This window comes from Lissotriton helveticus, chromosome 3_1, assembly GCF_964261635.1.
Source record: "Lissotriton helveticus chromosome 3_1, aLisHel1.1, whole genome shotgun sequence".
In the NCBI taxonomy this organism is placed as follows: Eukaryota; Metazoa; Chordata; class Amphibia; order Caudata; family Salamandridae; genus Lissotriton; species Lissotriton helveticus.
The window spans coordinates 1,981,733,887-1,981,753,863 of NC_136061.1; the positions used below are offsets into that span (position 1 = coordinate 1,981,733,887).

The 19,977-nt window shown below is 45.5% G+C and overlaps 1 protein-coding gene across 1 annotated transcript in view; it reads left to right on the forward strand.

The window, feature by feature from the left end:
* Positions 1 to 19,977, forward strand: part of ADAMTS17 (ADAM metallopeptidase with thrombospondin type 1 motif 17) — a 1,305,267-nt gene that overhangs the window by 580,556 nt on the left and 704,734 nt on the right. Inside the window, exon 10 of the mRNA XM_078683112.1 lies at positions 11,991 to 12,141. Coding sequence (XP_078539238.1) covers positions 11,991 to 12,141 — 151 coding nt within the window. The remainder of the gene's footprint in view (positions 1 to 11,990; positions 12,142 to 19,977) is intronic.

Below are 19,977 nucleotides of genomic sequence, written 5' to 3' on the forward strand. Positions count from 1 at the left end.
CCCTCGGAAGAATACATTTTACTGGGAGACCTCATTTTCCATCTGGAAAAGAGCAACGACTGCAACACTACCACCCTTCTGGACAATCTCGCCAATCTCGGACTCAAACAACTTGTCAACACCCCCACACATTATGCAGGACACACACTCGACCCTATCTTCACTTCCAGCAAGCACATCTCCTTCACTCACACCACACCCCTCCACTGGACGGACCACAGCTGCGTCCACTTCATTTACAACAAGACCACGACCCACAACCACCCTCAACCAACTTTGCGAAGAAATTGGAACAAAATCACCATTGACCAGATCTCCACATCGCTTCTTCTAAAACCCCCTGCCTACTCAACGAACCCTAACCAAGCCGCTATCAACCTCACACAATGGCTAACCCAAACCGCCGACAAACTAGCACCCCTGAAAAATCACCAAATCAAGCAAGGAAGCAAGAACGCCCCCTGGTTTAACGATGACCTTAAGAAATCCAAGAAGCTCTGTCACTCCCTTGAGAAAACTTGGAAAAAAGACCCAAACACTACCACCCTAGCCGCCTTCAAAAACGCCACCCGCAAACACCACCAACTAATCCGGACAGCCAAGAAATCAGCAATCAAAGACCGACTAGACAACAACGCTCGCAACAGCACGGAACTTTTCAACATCATCAAAGAATTCACCAACCCTACCGCCAGCTCCAACGACATCACCCCCTCTCAAGTCCTCTGCGACTCCCTCGCCTCATTCTTCCATGACAAAATCGCCGACATTCATAACAGCTTTGACAACCTACCCGTAAACCAGTCCACCCCTCTCACCTCCGAACCTGTGCCTCTTCCGAATAACCTTTCTGACTGGAACCCAATCACCACAGAAGACACCATTCACCTGATGAACTCCATCCATTCAGGATCCCCTACAGACCCATGCCCCCATCACATCTTCAACAAAGCAAACTCCGCTATCGCACCCCATCTCCGAGACGTCATCAACTGCTCCCTCAACTCCGCCACATTCCCAGAAAGCTGGAAACACGCCGAACTCAGCGCCCTTCTGAAGAAACCCACAGCCGACCCCACCGAACTCAAAAACTACCGCCCCATCTCGCTCCTCCCATTCCCTGCCAAAGTCATTGAGAAAGCCATCAACAATCAACTCGCCGCCTTCCTCGAAACCAACAAATCACTCGACTCCTCACAGTCTGGCTTCCGAGCCAAACACAGCACCGAGACCGCCCTCATCGCAGCAACAGACGACATCCGAACTCTACTGGACAACGGAGACACAGTCGCCCTCATCCTCCTTGACCTCTCTGCAGCCTTCGACACAGTCTGCCATAGCACCCTGACACAACGCCTCAGAAACATCAGAATTCAAGGAAAAGCATTGGACTGGATCATCTCGTTCCTCGCTGGAAGAACTCAGAGAGTCCGCCTCCCCCCTTTTAAGTCAGAGGCCTCCGAAGTCATCTGCGGCGTACCGCAAGGATCATCACTCAGCCCCACCCTCTTCAACGTTTACATGAGCCCCCCCGCAACCATCGCACGTCAACACAACCTCAACATCATCTCCTACGCTGATGACACTCAGCTGATCCTCTCACTCACCAAAGACCCAAACACCGCCAAAACCAACCTACATGAAGGGATGAAAGAAGTAGCCGAATGGATGAAGCACAGCCGTCTGAAACTGAACTCGGACAAAACGGAAGTCCTCATCTTAGGTGCATCCCCTTCCGCCTGGGACGACTCCTGGTGGCCAACGGCCCTAGGAAAAGCCCCCATACCGACTGACCACGCACGGAACCTGGGCATCATCCTGGACTCCTCACTCTCGATGACCAGACAAGTCATTGCCGTCTCATCATCATGCTTCAACATCCTACGCATGCTCAAAAAACTTTTCGCTGGATCCCCACCGAAACAAGAAAAATGGTCACCCACGCACTGATTACTAGCCGGCTAGACTACGGAAACACCCTTTACGCCGGTACCACCGCAAAACTGCAGAAAAAACTCCAACGCATCCAAAATGCTTCAGCCAGACTCATACTAGACATCCCTCGCAAAGACCACATCTCCGGTCACCTGAAAGCCCTGCACTGGCTCCCCGTCAACAAAAGGATAACGTTCCGTCTCCTCACCCACGCACACAAAGCCCTCTACGAACTTGGACCGGATTGCCTCAACACGCGCCTTTCCTTTTACACCCCCACCCGCCAGCTGCGGTCGTCCAACCAAGCCCTCGCCGCCGTCCCGCGCATCCACAAAGCCACCATGGGGGGAAGATCCTTCTCCTACTTAGCGGCCAAAACCTAGAATTCCCTTCCCATCCACCTCCGCCTCACTCAAAACCACCTAGCCTTCAGAAAACAGCTTAAAACCTGGATATTCGATAAGTAAATCTCCCCCCTTCCTCAAGCGCCTTGAGACCCTCTGGGTATGTAGTGCGCTATATAAATTCTGACTTGACTTGACTTGACTTGACCCAACCAAAGGTGGCATGCTTCACCATAGTTCCTCCTCACACTCCCACGATGATTTTAGTGGCGTGGGCTACAACTCACAACTAACTCCCAAATTGGGAGGAGCTCTTTGGATGTTTTCGTAGAACCGTGTGTGATACAATAGTGTGGGTAAATAATGCAGTGTGTGTGGGACGAAAGACCAGCATACCTCAACAAATGAATGACCTTACACCAACCAAACAGACGCCTGCGATCCGCCTCCCTTTTCCTCACAGACACCCCCGATCCAACAGCAGAAGACGCTTCTTCTCCCAGCTAGTGGTCAAAGCCTGGAACGACCTTCCCCTCAGGAACATCGCTTCACTCCGGGAATTCCGAAAATGACACAAGATATGATTGTTCAAAGGAACAGAGCCCACCACGAAGCAGCGAGCAACTCCAGCACCTTGAGACCCTCATGGGTGATTTGCTGTGCTTTATAAATTCTGATTGAGTGTAAAAAAGAAAAAAAGTGAGATAAAACTAGCTCCCCTTCAACCATAATGCTTTATTCTTTTCTGCCGGGAGTTAGGATTAAAATCATGCACAAGTGATTCTGCAGTGAGGAAAATGTAATCCACCCTGGAGACATTCCAGGTTTCTGCCCACAATTACCCTAATCTTAGGTGTAGGGGCATTCATCAGGGCCTAGCAATCAAACCCTTCTGCTATACAATGCAAAAAAGAAAATTATAAATTTTTGAAAAAATAAAAGCCAATACTGAGTATCTCAACAAATGGTCACCAATACTTTCAAGGAAATCCTCTTCTGCTGAGCCTGGGGAGGAAAGAATACACAAAATGGCTCCTTGGTACACTATAGGCAAAACCTATAGTGGCCATATCACGACAACGCAATGACATGTAAATGCCACCACCACCAACTGTCACTCCCAAAAAGTGAGTTACTGCATGGTGTCAACCAAATGTGATATAAGAATCACCCAGCTCATTTTACTCGCAAAAGTCGGGTCTCTATTGTCAACTCGACATTGGCCCTGGCGGGGTACTCGGGGTCCACACTGGCATCTACAGAAAACAAAAGAAACAGAGTTATCTATTCATAACCATACTTGCTCTGTCTAATCAGATAGCAATGTGTAACAGCACAGGGCGACTTCATGGAGGCCACTCGGGGCGATATCAACAAAATCAACAAAGTAAAAGAAAAGAAAATGGGTAGAGCCGATACCTAATCTCTTAAACCTAAAGTGCAAAAAGAGAGAATAAAAGCCAGAATGGCGCTCACAAGTAGTGTAGCCCAGGCCTTTAAGTGGGCCGGGTCTCACCAGTGCTGAGCACCGGCAGTTTTTTAAAGTGGGCCTCAAAACGTGTCTCTATCGGGCTCTGTTTTGTGCCCGGGCACAGGCAGTCCGTTTTTTTAAGGCCTGCAGTGACAGCAGGCACATCGATGTGCGCTGCTCACTTCTCACTAGTTGAGACATTACGGCATGACGTCATGCTAGGTGAGCGTTGTAGGAGAAGGAAAATCCTTTAAAAAGAGTCCTTTTCTCTCTATATTTCCCTTCTCTTTTTGAAACTCAGGAGCAGCAACTTTGTCGTGGTGTCACCAAGGCTTTAAGTGGGAGCTTTTTCAATATTATGTATAAGCCATAGTTGCTGCTTATTTATCTTATGGAACTAACAACCATTGACAAAGCCAATAGTCCTGACTTCTTGTAGGTATGGTGTTACTTGTAACATGTATCTGGATGCAATGACAGAAACCGCAAAATACAAGTCGGCGGCACACTATGCTAAGCACAGATTTTTAGTTTATGTGTTTCTAAGACACACCATTAATTACATTGGCCACGCCCCTTCGAGAGACCCCCATTCCCTCCTCCCCCAGTTGTTTCATCCCACTTAAAGCCCTGGTGTAGCCTATAACAAGCCTCTTTCTCGCTGGCAGTCGAGGGCGTCGACATTGCCCCGCATCCTTTGTTAAGAGTGCTCCAAGTGGTGTGCTGAAAAATGACATCAGCGTGCCCATAATGGAAACATGGGAAACAAGGGAAACGTTGTCTCGTGAACAGCCGGTACTCGAATTGCTGCCATACCCGTTTTTCAAAAAAGGAACTCAAAAATGAATGCATTTTTTTGGGTGGCGGGGGGAATGGGACATAACAATACAAACCAAATTGTGTCTGTGACAAAAGACGCTGTCGAAGGTCATTGTGACTAAAATAGTTGTGGGACCCATTTATGGTAGCCCAGTGACACAATAGAATTCTGGGAGATGTAGTGTGGGCCATTAAAGTCCCTTTACTTATTATAAAACTAACAAACATGGTATAAGATGCCCTGAACCAACAGGGACTAATAAACTGACATGTTAGAAATCAGATGTGGGCCTCCGGGGACTTGGAGCACTGTGGGACTCCTACGCTGAACATAATCTGGAGAACCCCTCATAGTGATACAAAAACGGTCAGATGTAAATGTAAATGTAAATTGATACTTGTATAGCGCACTACTCACCCGCAAGGGTCTCAAGGCGCTTGTACGGATACCGGATGGCTTTCCCTGTGAGGTGTCCACTCCTGGGCACCCCCAAGGTGAAGGCAAGGCATCCTTAGCGTTGTGGGGGCCGTTGTGGAGATTAAGCAAGCTATTGCCCAGAGTTGCAGAGTGGGACTCCATAATTGGAATAGGCACCGAGGCGAGAATTATCAGGTCCGTGGAATTTTTGAGCCCAAGACCCGCCGAAGCGGGGAATTGAACCCTGGTCCCGGGCTAGACCTCTGCATCAGGGTCTGCCGCTCTAACCATTGAGCCACACTTCTCCTCAGATCATGTATTATGAACTTCAATACAATGGCTAAGGGAAAGGCTAGGACAACCTGGATTCTTATAGTACTATAAGACACGGAGTGAGAGTCGTCTGGTAGTCATGTGAGAAAGCTCACAACATGTACTACAATTATACTAACATTATACACCATGTCTGTTAATGTGTTTGTAGAGTCTTGACTGAGCTATGAACGGTAAATACACCCTCCCAATAAACAGTCACATCGTATTAGGGGGAAAATCCAAAAGGGTTATCGCATATGTCAACTGCATATTTTAAGAAGCAGAGAGAACCAAATATAAATAGAATGACTACAGTAGGTTAAGTCAAGGAATCTCATCATTCAGACCTGTCACATGACTTCTGAGCCTAAAAACCCATCATTGTTCTTTAACATATAGACTGTGAAATGTCACGTACGTTCGGTGGTATTGTGGGTTTATCTAGTACTGTCCATGATAGGTCATTCTCTGTGCACCCTTAATCCAATACATTTTAGTCAACTTTGTGGAGATATATTTACACCAGATCGTACTTCGGTGTTCTCTAATACGGGTCCTGATGTTTTTCAGGTGGTCACACCTACATAATGAAGGCCACAGGGGCAAGTCATAAGGTAAATAAGCTTATCGCTGATGCAGTTTGTATGGTGGCAAAGTTTCCACTGAGCCTGTAGTCCCAAATCCACATGTATGGTGTGTCGAGTGTAAGCGCAGACTCCACAAACTCTGCACGGAAAATATCCCCTTGGCAGCAGGGCAGTCTCACAAAGTCCCTTGTCTGGAAACATGGGGCTTATACGGTCTAGTGTGTACCAACCTGGCTTTAAGATTTTTACTCCGTTTGAATGCATAAAGGGGTTTCGGGTACATGTGCTCCCTTTCATTCACAATATTCCAATTTTTGTAAATCACCCATTTTATACTGCTTGAAAAATTGCTGTAGTTGATAATACATACTAGTCTACGTGTTATTGTTGTTTTAGGGGATACCTCAAGGAGGACCGGCCGATTGTTGTTTCTCACTCGCTTAGCTATTAGCCCAGCTGGGTACTGATTTTGTGCTAGTGATACAGATAAATACTGTGCGTGTGCCTTAAACTTAGAGACTTGAGAGCAGTTAGGCGATAACTGGCCCCCCGGCAAATTAGCCCTCAAACATTTGCGGTGGAAGCTTGCATATGATAGCAACAAGTTCTTCTCCATAGATTTTCTATATAGCTCAGTCGCCAAAGTATCCGTCGAGGAATAGATCAGTAGGTCGAGGAATTGCAAGCTATGTTGTTATACTTGCAAGTGGTACAAAAGGGGGTGGCGATGGACGGAGCATCTGAACCAATCAAACACTCACACCCAGTCAACAGATCTGGGTTTAATCCATCACCGTTCTTTAGCCCACTCTGCCACCCCAGTTCAGACAGGCCATATGCAAATCAGTCTGACCCTGTGCCTTATGGGAACAGTCCAGCCCGAACTGCCTAGCCTTGCCTTCCCTGGACCGGATTCAAGCTTCCTAGGACCGGTTTCTGGCATTACAGCCGTCTTCAGCCAGACTTGCTTGAATCCAGTTGCAAAGTGAGCAAGGGACTCCCGTCTGAGCATACCCTGCCAACTTATGGCGGCCAAAGCGGTACAAAAGGGGGTGGTGATGGACGGAGCATCTGAACCAATCAAACACTCACACCCAGTCAACTGATTTGGGTTTAATCCATCACCGTTCTTTAGCCCACTCTGCCACCCCAGTTCAGACATGGCCATATGCAAATCAGTCTGACCCTGTGCCTCATGGAAACAGTCCAGCCCGAACTGCCAAGCCATGCCTTCCCTGGAGCGGATTCAAGCTTCCTAGGACCGGTTTCTGGCATTACAGCCGTCTTCAGCCAGGCTTGCTTGAATCCAGTGGCAAAGTGAGCAGGGGACTCACGTCTGAGCATACCCTGCCAACTTATGGCGGCCAAAGCGGTACAAAAGGGGTTGGTGATGGACGGAGCATCTGAACCAATCAAACACTCACACCCAGTCAACAGATCTGGGTTTAATCGATCACCATTCTTTAGCCCACTCTGCCACCCCAGTTCAGACATGGCCATATGCAAATCAGTCTCACCCTGTGCCTCATGGGAACAGTCCAGCCCGAACCGCCAAGCCATGCCTTCCCTGGACCGGATTCAAGCTCCCTAGGACCGGTTTCTGGCATTACAGCCGTCTTCAGCCAGGCTTGCTTGAATCGAGTGGCAAAGTGAGCAAGGGACTCACGTCTGAGCATAACCTGCCAACTTACGGCGGCCAAAGCGGTACAAAAGGGGGTGGTGATGGACGGAGCATCTGAACCAATTAACCACTCACACCCAGTCAACAGATCTGGGTTTAATCCATCACCGTTCTTTAGCCCACTCTGCCACCCCAGTTCAGACATGGCCATATGCAAATCAGTCTGACCCTGTGCCTCATGGGAACAGTCCAGCCCGAACTGCCAAGACATGCCTTCCCTGGAGCGGATTCAAGCTTCCTAGGACCGGTTTCTGGCATTACAGCCATCTTCAGCCAGGCTTGCTTGAATCCAGTGGCAAAGTGAGCAAGGGACTCACGACTGAGCATACCCTGCCAACTTATGGTGGCCAACGCGGTACAAAAGGGGGTGGTGATGGACGGAGCATCTGAACCAATCAAACACTCACACCCATGCCATCTTGTGTGTTTTGCTGTTCACCCTGTGTGGGAAGGGTATGCCCAGATGTGGGTCCCTTGCTCACTAGGCCACTGGAGTCAAGCTATCCTGGCTGAAGACGGCTGATAGCCAGAAACTGGTCCTAGGATGCTTGATTCTGGTCCAGGGAAGACATGGCTTGGCAGTTGGGGCTGGACTGTTCCTATGAGGCACAGGGTCAAGACTGATTTGCATATGGCCATGTCTGAACTGGGGTGGCTTGGTGAGCAAAATAACGATGAATTAAACCCAGATCTGTGACTGGGGATGAATGTTTTGCCAATGTGCAACATTCCGTCCATCATCTTGTGTGTTTTGCTGTTCACCCTGTGTGGGAAGGGTATGCCCAGACGTGGGTCCCTTGATCACTAGGCCACTGGAGTCAAGCTGTCCTGGCTGATAGCCAGAAACTGGTCCTAGGATGCTTGATTGTGCTCCAGGGAAGACATGGCTTGGCAGTTCGGGCTGGACTGTTTCCATGAGGCACAGGGTCAAGACTGATTTGCATATGGCCATGTCTGAACTGGGGTGGCTTGGTGAGCAAAATAACGATGGATTAAACCCAGATCTGTGACTGGGGGTGAATGTTTTGCCATTGTGCAACATTCCGCCCATCATCTTGTGTGTTATACTTGCAAGGGAAAGAAATTGTTTTTTTGAGTTAAGCAAATTATGGAAAAGCTTAATGGTATCGACATCACCCCTCCAAATGACCAAAATATCATCAATGTACCGCTTCAATGGTTTAATGTTGGAGTGAAATGGATTCGCAACCAAGAAGATATACCTTTTCTCAAACTCATTTGCATAGAGATTCGCAAGAGAGGCGGACGAAGGTACAACCCGTTGAAATACCGGCAATCTGGAGATACAGATTAAGATTCCCTTCAAATTGGAAACAATTCTCTTTCATTGCTATGGTGGCACATTGCAGGATAAATGTAATTGGTGTTATATAATCTTGGGGAGTATGTGACAAGAGGACCTGTATAGTGTCCAAAGTTTTATCCTGTGGTATACAGGTGTACAGGGATTCCACATCAAAAGAAACCAGAAATTCAGTAGTAATGTCAAAAGGCAACCCATCAAGATATCTTAGAACATCTTTGGTAACCTGCAGATATCAAGGCATTATGTGGACCAGAGGTTTCAGAAATAAATCAACAAATTGTGATAAAGGTTTAAGCAGTGACCCCAACCCAGGAACAATTGGCCTATTCGAAGATGGTCTTTGAGGCCTGGGAATTTTTGGTAACACATAGAAATATTGGGTAACTGATTGCAGTAACCCATCCAGATTCCTAGTTTTGATGGTTGTTTGAAGCCGTTTGGTGGGTTCGTACTAGAGAAGGTGGTATGATCTGGTGTCACACAATTGTCAAAGGCACTCGCCCCTTTTGCCAGCGGGTTTGATGGTAATGATAGTATCCAAACTTAAACGTGTCACAACCTCCATGTTCTATTTTGACAGTTTGAAAAAAGTTCTTATCAAGTCTAATTTTTGTTTCTCAAAGTCACTTAAGACGGCTTTCTCAAATGTGAGCACCTCTGGTGGTACCAGATGGGACGGGGGTTAAAAGAAGATTGTTTCTTAAGACCCGTGTTGACCTGGGCCTCATCATCCTCCAATTCTCTTTTGTCTTTGAAAAAATGTTGAAGACTTATTTTACGAAAGAACTGCACCAGTTGCTTTTGAGTGTTAAATTTATCGCCATGTAAGTGGGCACAAAACCTGGCCTTTTGTTTAATAGGCACCTTTCTTGGTCAGTCAACTCACAACTACTCAGATTGGCTACGAGGGCACTGTGTTGCTGCTGCTGGGTTGGAGGTCTCCTCTGGACATGCTCCTCATCTGTTTTGGTGATACTGGGGAGCTTGAGTGGACCCGGGTGTTGTGATGTCTCTGCTTGCCCCGTGATCCCCCTCTGCCCTAAAAATGATGAATGATGGATTGTCAATAGTAGGGGTTGTGGTTAAAAAGGGTGCATAGGATAACCCCAAGGTGTTGTTGGCCACCATGGGTTCGGGGGGCTAAAGGCATGTCCTGGTCTCCTAAAAGATCTACCTCTCTGTGTGTTCCACCCATTTGACCCACTGGACTTCTGACCATGTCTCAGAGAAGGTCAGTCCTGCAAAAGGTATTTGGGGGTATGCAGGTGTAAAGTCTTACAGATTAAACAGGCAGGTTTATAAGTACATCCTACCTCAAACGTGAGCCATTTTAATGAGGCGAGAAAAGCAGGGGCGACTAGTAAAATTACAAAGTGGGGGGGGTTAAAACATGCTGCACTCCGTGTCTCCTCTCTCCCGGCAAGAAGCAGGTGAGTAGAAACAGGGATAGAAGCAGCCCTTACGAACAGGAAAGGGAAGTGGCTGACTACCTGCCAAGTGCCAAATCCAACCAATCCTGGTGCTGCTCTCATGCTGTTAAGATCAGCACCAGGATTGGTTGGAGCAGGCTCACACAGCACTCATTTTGAGACTGTGGGCCTGTGACAGCAATCCCCCGGTGTTTCACTGCAGTAGGATTGCTGGCTCTGAAGTGTGGTTGTCAGATTGGCCGGCTGTAGACAGATGGCCAATCTGACATGCACACTAAGCACCAGCAGATGTATCCTGTAATCTTCAGGAATGTGCCCCGCCCCCATCATCACACTTGCGGTAGCGTGGCACACAGAAAGTTTAATAAAATGGTAAATCACCATTTTAATAATTCTTCTGTATTCATGTGCAGCACTAGCAGTAGGCGGGGCAACGCTCCTCCGCACATTAAGAGAAACCACCGCTGGAGAAAAGGTGTGAAATGGTGGTATTTTAAGAGTTAAAACATTCTGGCTGCAGGAGGGAGGGCCACCTTTTGTGGTGCAATGGTTGGCTTTGGAAGTCCAGGGAGGGTAGCATGTTCACATTTGAGACGAAAAAGGAAGATGGATTACACAGCAATTTCTAAGTCATTTGGTGGTAGGAAAGGTTTGCAATTACAAAAAGTAGAAGTAAAAAAACACACTTTTACCAGAATCTTGTTTTTGGTTCTAAGTTTGAGATCCTCATCTAATAGGATACCTAGGGATTCGTTGGACTGCACAATGTGAGGTTTAAAGCCCTCCCACCAGTTAGATCATATTTATCCAGTGGTCATTCAGCCTGAAGTCCAGTTTTGAAGAAAGGAGGAGACATTTGGTTTTTAGTTCATTTAGTTAGGATGTCGCCTTTTAAGCCATGTTTGAATGTTAGATAAAAATTAGCATGGGATTGTGAGTCCGCACTGGAAGAGAGACAAAGGTATAAGAGGGTGTCATACGTGTAGAGATAATACCGTATCCCTATACTGGTTTGCAATTATCCAACGGATTCAATATAAATATGGAAACGTATAGATTTCATCCTTGAGCCCACATGTCACTGTGGTTGGTTTAGAGAGTGCGGGAGACTCCCTAATTTCAAAATATTAATGCATATCTGCCAGAAAAAATCCAAACCATTGTATTATTCATCAAGATATTAATATGTATAATTTTGAATTTCAAAGCAAGGAAGGAAAGAAAACGAATGTTGAAACTGTAGTACCGCCAGGATATTTATTTATTTATGAGGAAGAAACAAGGGAGTGGTGTCCAATATTGACAGCACATAGAGCTTGGGTCATTCAGAACATTTATTCACCACTGAACCTGCAACATTTTTAAGAGCATGTATTGTTTTGTAAGATGGAGAAGTCCCTCAGGGTGGAAGATTATTTCTATGTGGACTTTTGGAATGCTGATAGATAACACTTATCCATTTATAGTGGCAGATTTCTATTCGTCCCCTTTTATGAGGCCCAGTGCTTTTTAAGAACCATGTCATCTAATTGAAAAATGTCACTGCTAAGAGGCAGTTTTGGCTTAAACCAAGGAGTAGAGTGTTTCTACTGTTCTGTGTATAGTTACTCAGGTTCCTCATTCAGGGGCTTATGTGTGTGTGTTAACTTTCACGACTTTGCAGGTCGAAGGTCAGCTCATGTCTATTGGTGACAGACCCCAGGAGCCGGTATGCAGTGCGCCTCCCTCACAAGCTGCCTGGCATGCACTACAGTGCCGACGAGCAGTGCCAGATTCTGTTCGGAACCAATGCCACTTTCTGCAAGAACATGGAGGTAACAGGTTCTGTTTTACCTGGCGGTCATCCACCATTGTAGAAAATCAGAAGTCGAATCAGTACATTTTGTTTGCATGTTGCATGAGCCCCTCAAGGTTTGTTCCTTCTGTTCCTACCACCAATTAGTGAAATATTCGTTTACCACGAATCTATCCCTTCTTGGGAGTTCTGACTATTCCTTCCCTTTTCCTACAGACTTTCTACTTGGAAACTGATTAGAATGGCGTCAATCTTGGATCAGTGTTTTGCAGCATTTATGCTTATTTTTTTTTACAGTTTTTATCTGTAGATGAGCTCTTCCACAACTCCCTCTTACAACGTTTGTTTGAAATTTCTCTGTGATCGTTCAGATCTTTTGTTTCAGCCTTAGTACATATATTTCGATGGATTTTTTATTTGAATGTCAAATATGTTTTGTACCTTGCCATCCACAGTTATGTTAAATTTCATCATGGTTAGGTACAATCGTTATTCTTGCCTCATAGATGTTGGTAGAGCTTCAATTTAGTCGGTGCCCCTCAGCACTTCAGTTAGTACTGGCCCACTAAAATGATTTCCTTCTATTTTAAAACGTTCATAATTTTTCTACTAATGTGGGTGATTTTCCAGATTTTAGTCATACCACAATATGTATGACGTTGTTAATTAGCCATTGCACAACACACAATCTGTTCTTTTATACAGCTCACTATTCTTAGGAGATTCTACACAATTTAGTTTTTGTTTGTTTAGCTTGATTTTAGGTTTCACATTTTAGAATAGTTTTCTTCTATACACTAGCTTAGTACTGTGGAATGTTCTGTAAATACATTTTTTTTATGTGTTACGTCGCAGAAGCTAATCCTTAGCAAACTCTAGCACTAAATGCCCTATAAAATACCAAAGTCCCAAATACTACTTGTTAGATGTAATTATCATGGAGGAAGTTTAATCAAATTGGTTTGTACTAAATTCCTCTATTTTAAAAGCTCAGCAAATTTTTATATCTTTCTCTGACCTATTTTTCCAGCTTTTATTATCCTTTTTTATGAATCATCTGCTTGAATGCATTACATATTGTGATATATTTGATATGAGTTACATGCTTGAAAATTGTACTACCTGTTTATTAAATCATTTAAGTTGTTGGCAAGCCCTTGCCGAAAGAGTCAATGTCAATCATTTTCATTTCTAATAAATAATGAGTATTCGAGTAATAGAGAATGAGCCAAAATCACTATCTGACGCTAACTCTAGAAATAATAAATATTTTAAATTTGATTAAAAAAAAACACTTATGCAGTCTATGAGAATTGAAACTCTTAACATGAAAACAAGAAAATCTTGCAATGTTAATTTAAGCGAAAAGCCTTCATAATTTCTCATCATACAAACACTATTCCTTCCACTCCATCTAATGTCCATAGGCTGTCCACTTTCATTAACCAAACTCACCTCACTCCCTCTCTTGACTCTTAGCCTTGGCCTGGACATTTACTGAAACGAAGAAAAGGCTATATAGTTATCTCTATTCCCACTTCTCCCCATGCTGATACTCCCCTTCAATTCTCCCTCACACCAACCTTGCCCCCATTCCCCCTGTACCAGTCTCCTCAACTTCCTAGCCAAGGTGTCTCCTCATCAGTGCACAGTCAATGAATAAGAACCACGTGCATATTTGCATTATAGTTCTTGACTCATAACCAGACCTCCTATTCTTCAACAGGAGACTATGCATCCCTTGTTCTCTATGAGGCCATCCTCATGGATATGGAATCCTTGCCTAACACACATCAATAAGACTAGAGGAGGACATGCAGTCAATTTGAGGAACACCTTATTGAAAATTAACATTACAGAATGCAGCGCCCTGAATACACATCAGTTCTCATATGCTGTTGTTTATCCATCTTATGCTCATTCATGTTGATAGACAGGTCTCCAACAAACAATTGAGCATTCCTAGGTAACTTTTTGACACCGTCCTGAATATCACAGCAAACTACAACAGTCTCTACATTCTGGGAGGCCTGAAGAGTTGGTATGACCACCCAGACTTACCAATCAAGATCTCCCTTGACAACGCTTAGTCCACCAAACTATATTTTATCTTGTCTAGGTACGAATACACTTAACTGGGTATACTTTGGACGCAGCCTTCACTCCACCTGGACTCATCACAATAGCAGGAGAACTGGCTATGTTCATAAGCAATTACTGCTTCATCTCCTTCTCTTTGAACCTCCCCTCAAGAACAACTAGTACAGCAAGAGCAGTAAACAAGACTACGTACATACAGTGAAAGAAACGTAACCTCTCGGCACTGGGCTCCCATCTATCCACCATGCCACTGCCAATCAAATAAGACATTAAGCAGTTATGCAACTGGCTGTCCAAAGGCTTCAACAAATGACTGCACATCCTCACCACAGACAGAGGTCCCCGAAGCTCAATACAAAGAAAAGAAGGAAACCAATACACTCTAATTCCAGTGGAAGAAATAGCAAGCAGAATTAACAATACACTCCTCTAACACCAGAGTAAGATTTACAAAACATCTATTAAGAATGATAAACAGCCCATTATTCCCAGTTGATCTCTGCAGCCAAATGCTAGTACAGACACCTACATAGGATCCACATTGAATTCTGCAGCTGCAAGTGTCCTGCAACCAACACCTCACATACTGAAGCATTTAGTGGCGATATAGTCTCAACCACCTTGTCACAAAAGCAAAGATCCTGTAACAATAGCACAAAAGCAGGATGGTCAATCACCAGTTGTTTACAGTCTACTGACCAGAATTTACAAACTAAGGCACATCTTGACTCCAGTCCATAGCCATCTTCAAACAAATTTCTGATTCTAATTTAAGGAACTGGTCATGGCTAAGAGCTCACCCATCTTCCAATTAGACCGCTCTGTGGCCTAAGCCTTCAAGGATCGCATACTCTCCCAACTAACCCCTTACTAGCAAGAGCCGACCGCATAACTCTCTAACTTTTGGCCCTCAAGATCATTTATATTAGATCACTTATCAGAAAGAACCCTGACCTCGCAGACCCAGGCCGCTATTGACTGGTCTTGAATGGCCAGTTCTTCTGAAAACGTATTGACAGAGCCACCTTCAATCAGATCTCTGACTTCATAAAAGAAAATATGCTACTCGCTGACAGCGAAATTGGCTTCCACCTACGCAAAAGTCATGAAATTCACCCTGATCTCTATCTGGAATAATGACCAAATATGAACTGCGGCCAGGAATGGAGAAGCAACACTGCTAGGGTTGGACTTTTCTGTAACCTTTGATACAGTCCTAGAGGAAATTGACATTTAAAGAAGCATCCTACACTAGATCTCATCCTACTTCTTAGACAGGTCCACCATATTCTTGTATTCCCTTTTAATGTACTATCAGCAGTGACTTCGGAAGTCCTCAAGACTTGAACAATTCCCTTCCCCTCTTCAACACCTACCTGAGTAACTGAACTCTCCCAAAACAGAGATCCTGACCTGTGGTAAACCAAAGAGATAACAATCTACAGTCATTTGGTCACAAAAAAATGGACCCATGGCCAGCCATTTTGGACGAAGTAACAGACCTCAGAGTGATCATGGACTACAAACTATCTTTAGTCCCCATGTTAACCATTTTATTCAGCTCACACCTAGATTTCTCACAGAAACTACATCCCACAAACGTCCTTGTCTGTTATCAACTAGACTGCGCAAAAGAACTATACCCTACTCGTCTTCCTCCAAATGCTGCAAAGAATCCAAACTGGAGTAGTAAAACAGCTTATGCACCTTCCTCTATAAGAACACATCTCAGCAGCCCTTCAAGCATTTCCCTAGCTACCCATGGCGAGGCACTCCACTATCAATGTACTGTGCATTGGCCACATTTCCATCCTTGGAAAGACTCTGTCCTTCATCTAAGTAAAACTTCAAAAATACTTGCAGAATAGGACCCTTAACATTAGATTTGCACCAATGCTGGAATTTTCTTCTGGCAGGGAGATGGCAAAGACCTGAATTTGACAGAACAGAAGCTTTAGGATTGCACCGACCATGGACTAGTAGGCTTCACCTATGTAATATCCGGAACCAAACCTCCTTTACATGGATGGGAGGCAAAATCATATGAGCAAGTATCTCTCACACGCAGCACACATGGAACCAAACCTCCTTCACGTGGCTGGTAGGTACACTCATATCAAAAAGTAACTCTTAGTTTCACTCCATACATAAGTGCAGGAGCATGAGTGCAGCAACGTGAGTAGAGCATAAACCCACACCCTGGCAATCTGATGCACAAACAATATAAAGTTTATGCATGCTGTCCTTCACTCTTCAATTGACTGTAAGCTCAAGTGAAGCGCAACACCAAAACATCTGCCTCATTGGCCACGCGGCAAACACAAATCCTTCCAATCAAATAATGCTGAACTTGAGGCGCTGGTTGTAGGTGGGTTCCACCAGCACTCATTTTTGGCAACTGGATCTTACTTCTCTTTATCAGGCTTGGACCCACAGCAAGAGAGAGAAAAATACAACAAGCATTGGAAATGCAATAGGTCTCGCAGCATTAGAGTTAGTGCTTTTAGAATTGTTTATGGGTTTTTTTGTAAATCTTTAGCATTTTTGTTTCCTGTAGCCAATGCTAAAGAATTAAAAAAAAAAAACCATAAACATTTCTAAAAGCTCTAACTCAATGCTCCGAGACCTATTCCACTGTGTGAGGGTGAGGGGTTGAGGGTGAGTGAGGGTGAGTGAGGGTGAGTGAGGGTGGGTGAGGGTGAGTGAGGGTGAGGGGTTGAGGGTGAGTGAGAGTGAGGGTGAGGGTGAGTGAGGGTGAGTAAGGGTGAGGGTGAGGGTGAGTGAGGGTGAGTGTGAGTGAGGGTGAGTGAGGGTGAGTGAGGGTGAGGGTGAGTGAGGGTGAGGGGTTGATGTTGAGGGTGAGGGGTTGAGGGTGAGTGAGGGTGAGTGAGGGGTTGAGGGTGAGTGAGGGTGAGGGTGAGTGAGGGTGAGGGGTTGAGGGTGAGTGAGGGGTTGAGGGTGAGTGAGGGTGAGGGGTTGAGGGTGAGTGAGGGTGAGGGTGAGTGAGGGTGAGGGTGAGTGAGGGTGAGTGAGGGTGATGGGTTGAGGGTGAGTGAGGGTGAGTGAGGGTGAGGGTGAGTGAGGGTGAGTGAGGGTGAGGGGTTGAGGGTAAGTGAGGGTGAGGGTGAGTGAGGGTGAGGGTGAGTGAGGGGTTGAGGGTGAGTGAGGGGTTGAGGGTGAGTGAGGGGTTGAGGGTGAGTGAGGGTGAGGGTGAGTGAGGGTGAGGGGTTGAGGGTGAGTGAGGGACCGCAAAGCTATGGGGGGCAGAAATACCACAGGAGGGGGCTATAGCATAAATACCACTGGGAGTTGATAGAGCGGGAAAACGGCCAGAGATTTGCAGGGCAGAGAGAGCACCACAGCGAGACAGCAACATTTTGAGTCTGGTTCCTGTTTACGGATGTTAATTTTCCATTTACTATTCCAATGTTCTCAACCAGCTAATACCTATTTTGAGTTGGCTTAGTAGAAAAGCAGTTGTCCGTTTTCTAACCTTATTTAAATCATGTATAGAATGAAGACTAATTCGTAGGTGCCCCTGTGTGGTCTTCTGTGTTTGTGTGTGCCGTGTCCAGTCTAAAACTCTTTTAATGTTTAAAGTATGCCATGGTATGTAAGAGGGAAGATTCATGTTAGTTTACAGGTCTCAGGCGAGCCGTTTCACCACTCCACATTAAGAATGCAAGGCTAGCTGATACTTTTAAACAGTAATTTCAGTAGCCAATAATAGATGAAATAATGCTCTCTGACAACTGCAATATGACTTTCATTCTCAGAAGTATGTACATCGTAGAAATCGTAGTGTAATGTTTTAACCGGGCTCGTTCACAAGAGACAGCTGAACAGTGAAGTTTCAACCTCTTTACGTGCTGCTTGGCTTGTGCTGAGTTACGGAATTATACACTGGGATTGTACATTGCTGATCTGCAGATTGTTAGTATCAGTTGTGAACATTTCGGACTAGAAAATAAAATTCTTGAATGTACCATTACCTAGGGAAACTGTTAATAGCCCTACCAGCCCCGATCTAAAGATGAAAACAAGACGGAGGGAAGAGAGGGGAGGGGGGAGGAGAAATGCGACACGGCGGGAAGGGGAGGGGGCGGAGCGGGTACAATAAACAAGACGGAGGGAAGAGAGGGGAGGGGGGAGGAGAAGTGCGACAGGGGAAATGCGAGACGGCGGGAAGGGGAGGGGGCGGAGCAATGAAGACTAATTCGTAGGTGCCCCTGTGTGGTCTTCTGTGTTTGTGTGTGCCGTGTCCAGTCTAAAACTCTTTTAATGTTTAAAGTATGCCATGGTATGTAAGAGGGAAGATTCATGTTAGTTTACAGGTCTCAGGCGAGCCGTTTCACCACTCCACATTAAGAATGCAAGGCTAGCTGATACTTTTAAACAGTAATTTCAGTAGCCAATAATAGATGAAATAATGCTCTCTGACAACTGCAATATGACTTTCATTCTCAGAAGTATGTACATCGTAGAAATCGTAGTGTAATGTTTTAACCGGGCTCGTTCACAAGAGACAGCTGAACAGTGAAGTTTCAACCTCTTTACGTGCTGCTTGGCTTGTGCTGAGTTACGGAATTATACACTGGGATTGTACATTGCTGATCTGCAGATTGTTAGTATCAGTTGTGAACATTTCGGACTAGAAAATAAAATTCTTGAATGTACCATTACCTAGGGAAACTGTTAATAGCCCTACCAGCCCCGATGGATAAATGGAGTGGAGGAGTGAATGGATGGATGGATGGAGTGGGGGGTGGATGGATGGATGGAGTAGGGGGATGGATGGATGGAGTGGGGGGATGGAGTGGGGGGATGGATCGATGGATGGAGTGGGATGGATGGAGTGGAGGGGATGAATGGATGGATGGATGGTAGGATGGATGGATGGATGGATGGAGTGGGGGGGTTGGATGGAGTGGGGGGATGGATGGAGTGGGGGGTGAATGGATGGATGGGGGATGGAGTGGGGGATGGATGGATCATGGATGGTGGATGGAGTGGGGGGATGGATGGATGGGGTGGAGGGGATGAACTACTAGAAGCAAATTTATTTTCGGAAACGCAATGATTATGGGGGTTACGTTTTAAATTACGGGTGAAGTGTTCTGTAACATACACATTACGTGCACCCAGGATAACCATTTAAAGACAACCGTTCAAAAAACATTACCAAAAGTGAGATCGATGGCCTGGCAAAGGAGAGTTAAATAGACTGTTTTTGGTGGTAGGAGGGAGGGCACCCTACGGGGAGATGGAGCTTTGGAGCTGAATGCTCGGAGCTCATGAAATGTCCGCCGCGCTGAATTGTTCAAAGGTATTTTTACGCCCTGCAAAAGAAAATAAGCATGTCGTGTACACAGCGGGGGTGGAAGGACAGTTAAATAGACACTGTTTTTGGTGGTAGGAGGGAGGTTGCAAAAGATGGTATTTTCACCATAACTCCAGCAGATTCTGCTTACAAAATAAACAATGAGGCAGCCCCTTCCTTCCGCCCCCGGCACACACACAGACCCTATTCTTCAAACTGGTTTCAAGTCTTGGCAGGACAACATCCTTTAATTCTGGACAAATCACTTATCTTCTCCGTATGTGCCCATCTGTAATGCAACTCGATCCTCATGTAAAACACTCCGAAACCTTCAGGTCGAGTTCGCACCATATTAAAGTGCAAAATAAAACATAACAAACAGGCGACAGAGTTTAAAAGCACGCACTCATATGGAGTGTGTGGACAAAGTTAAAG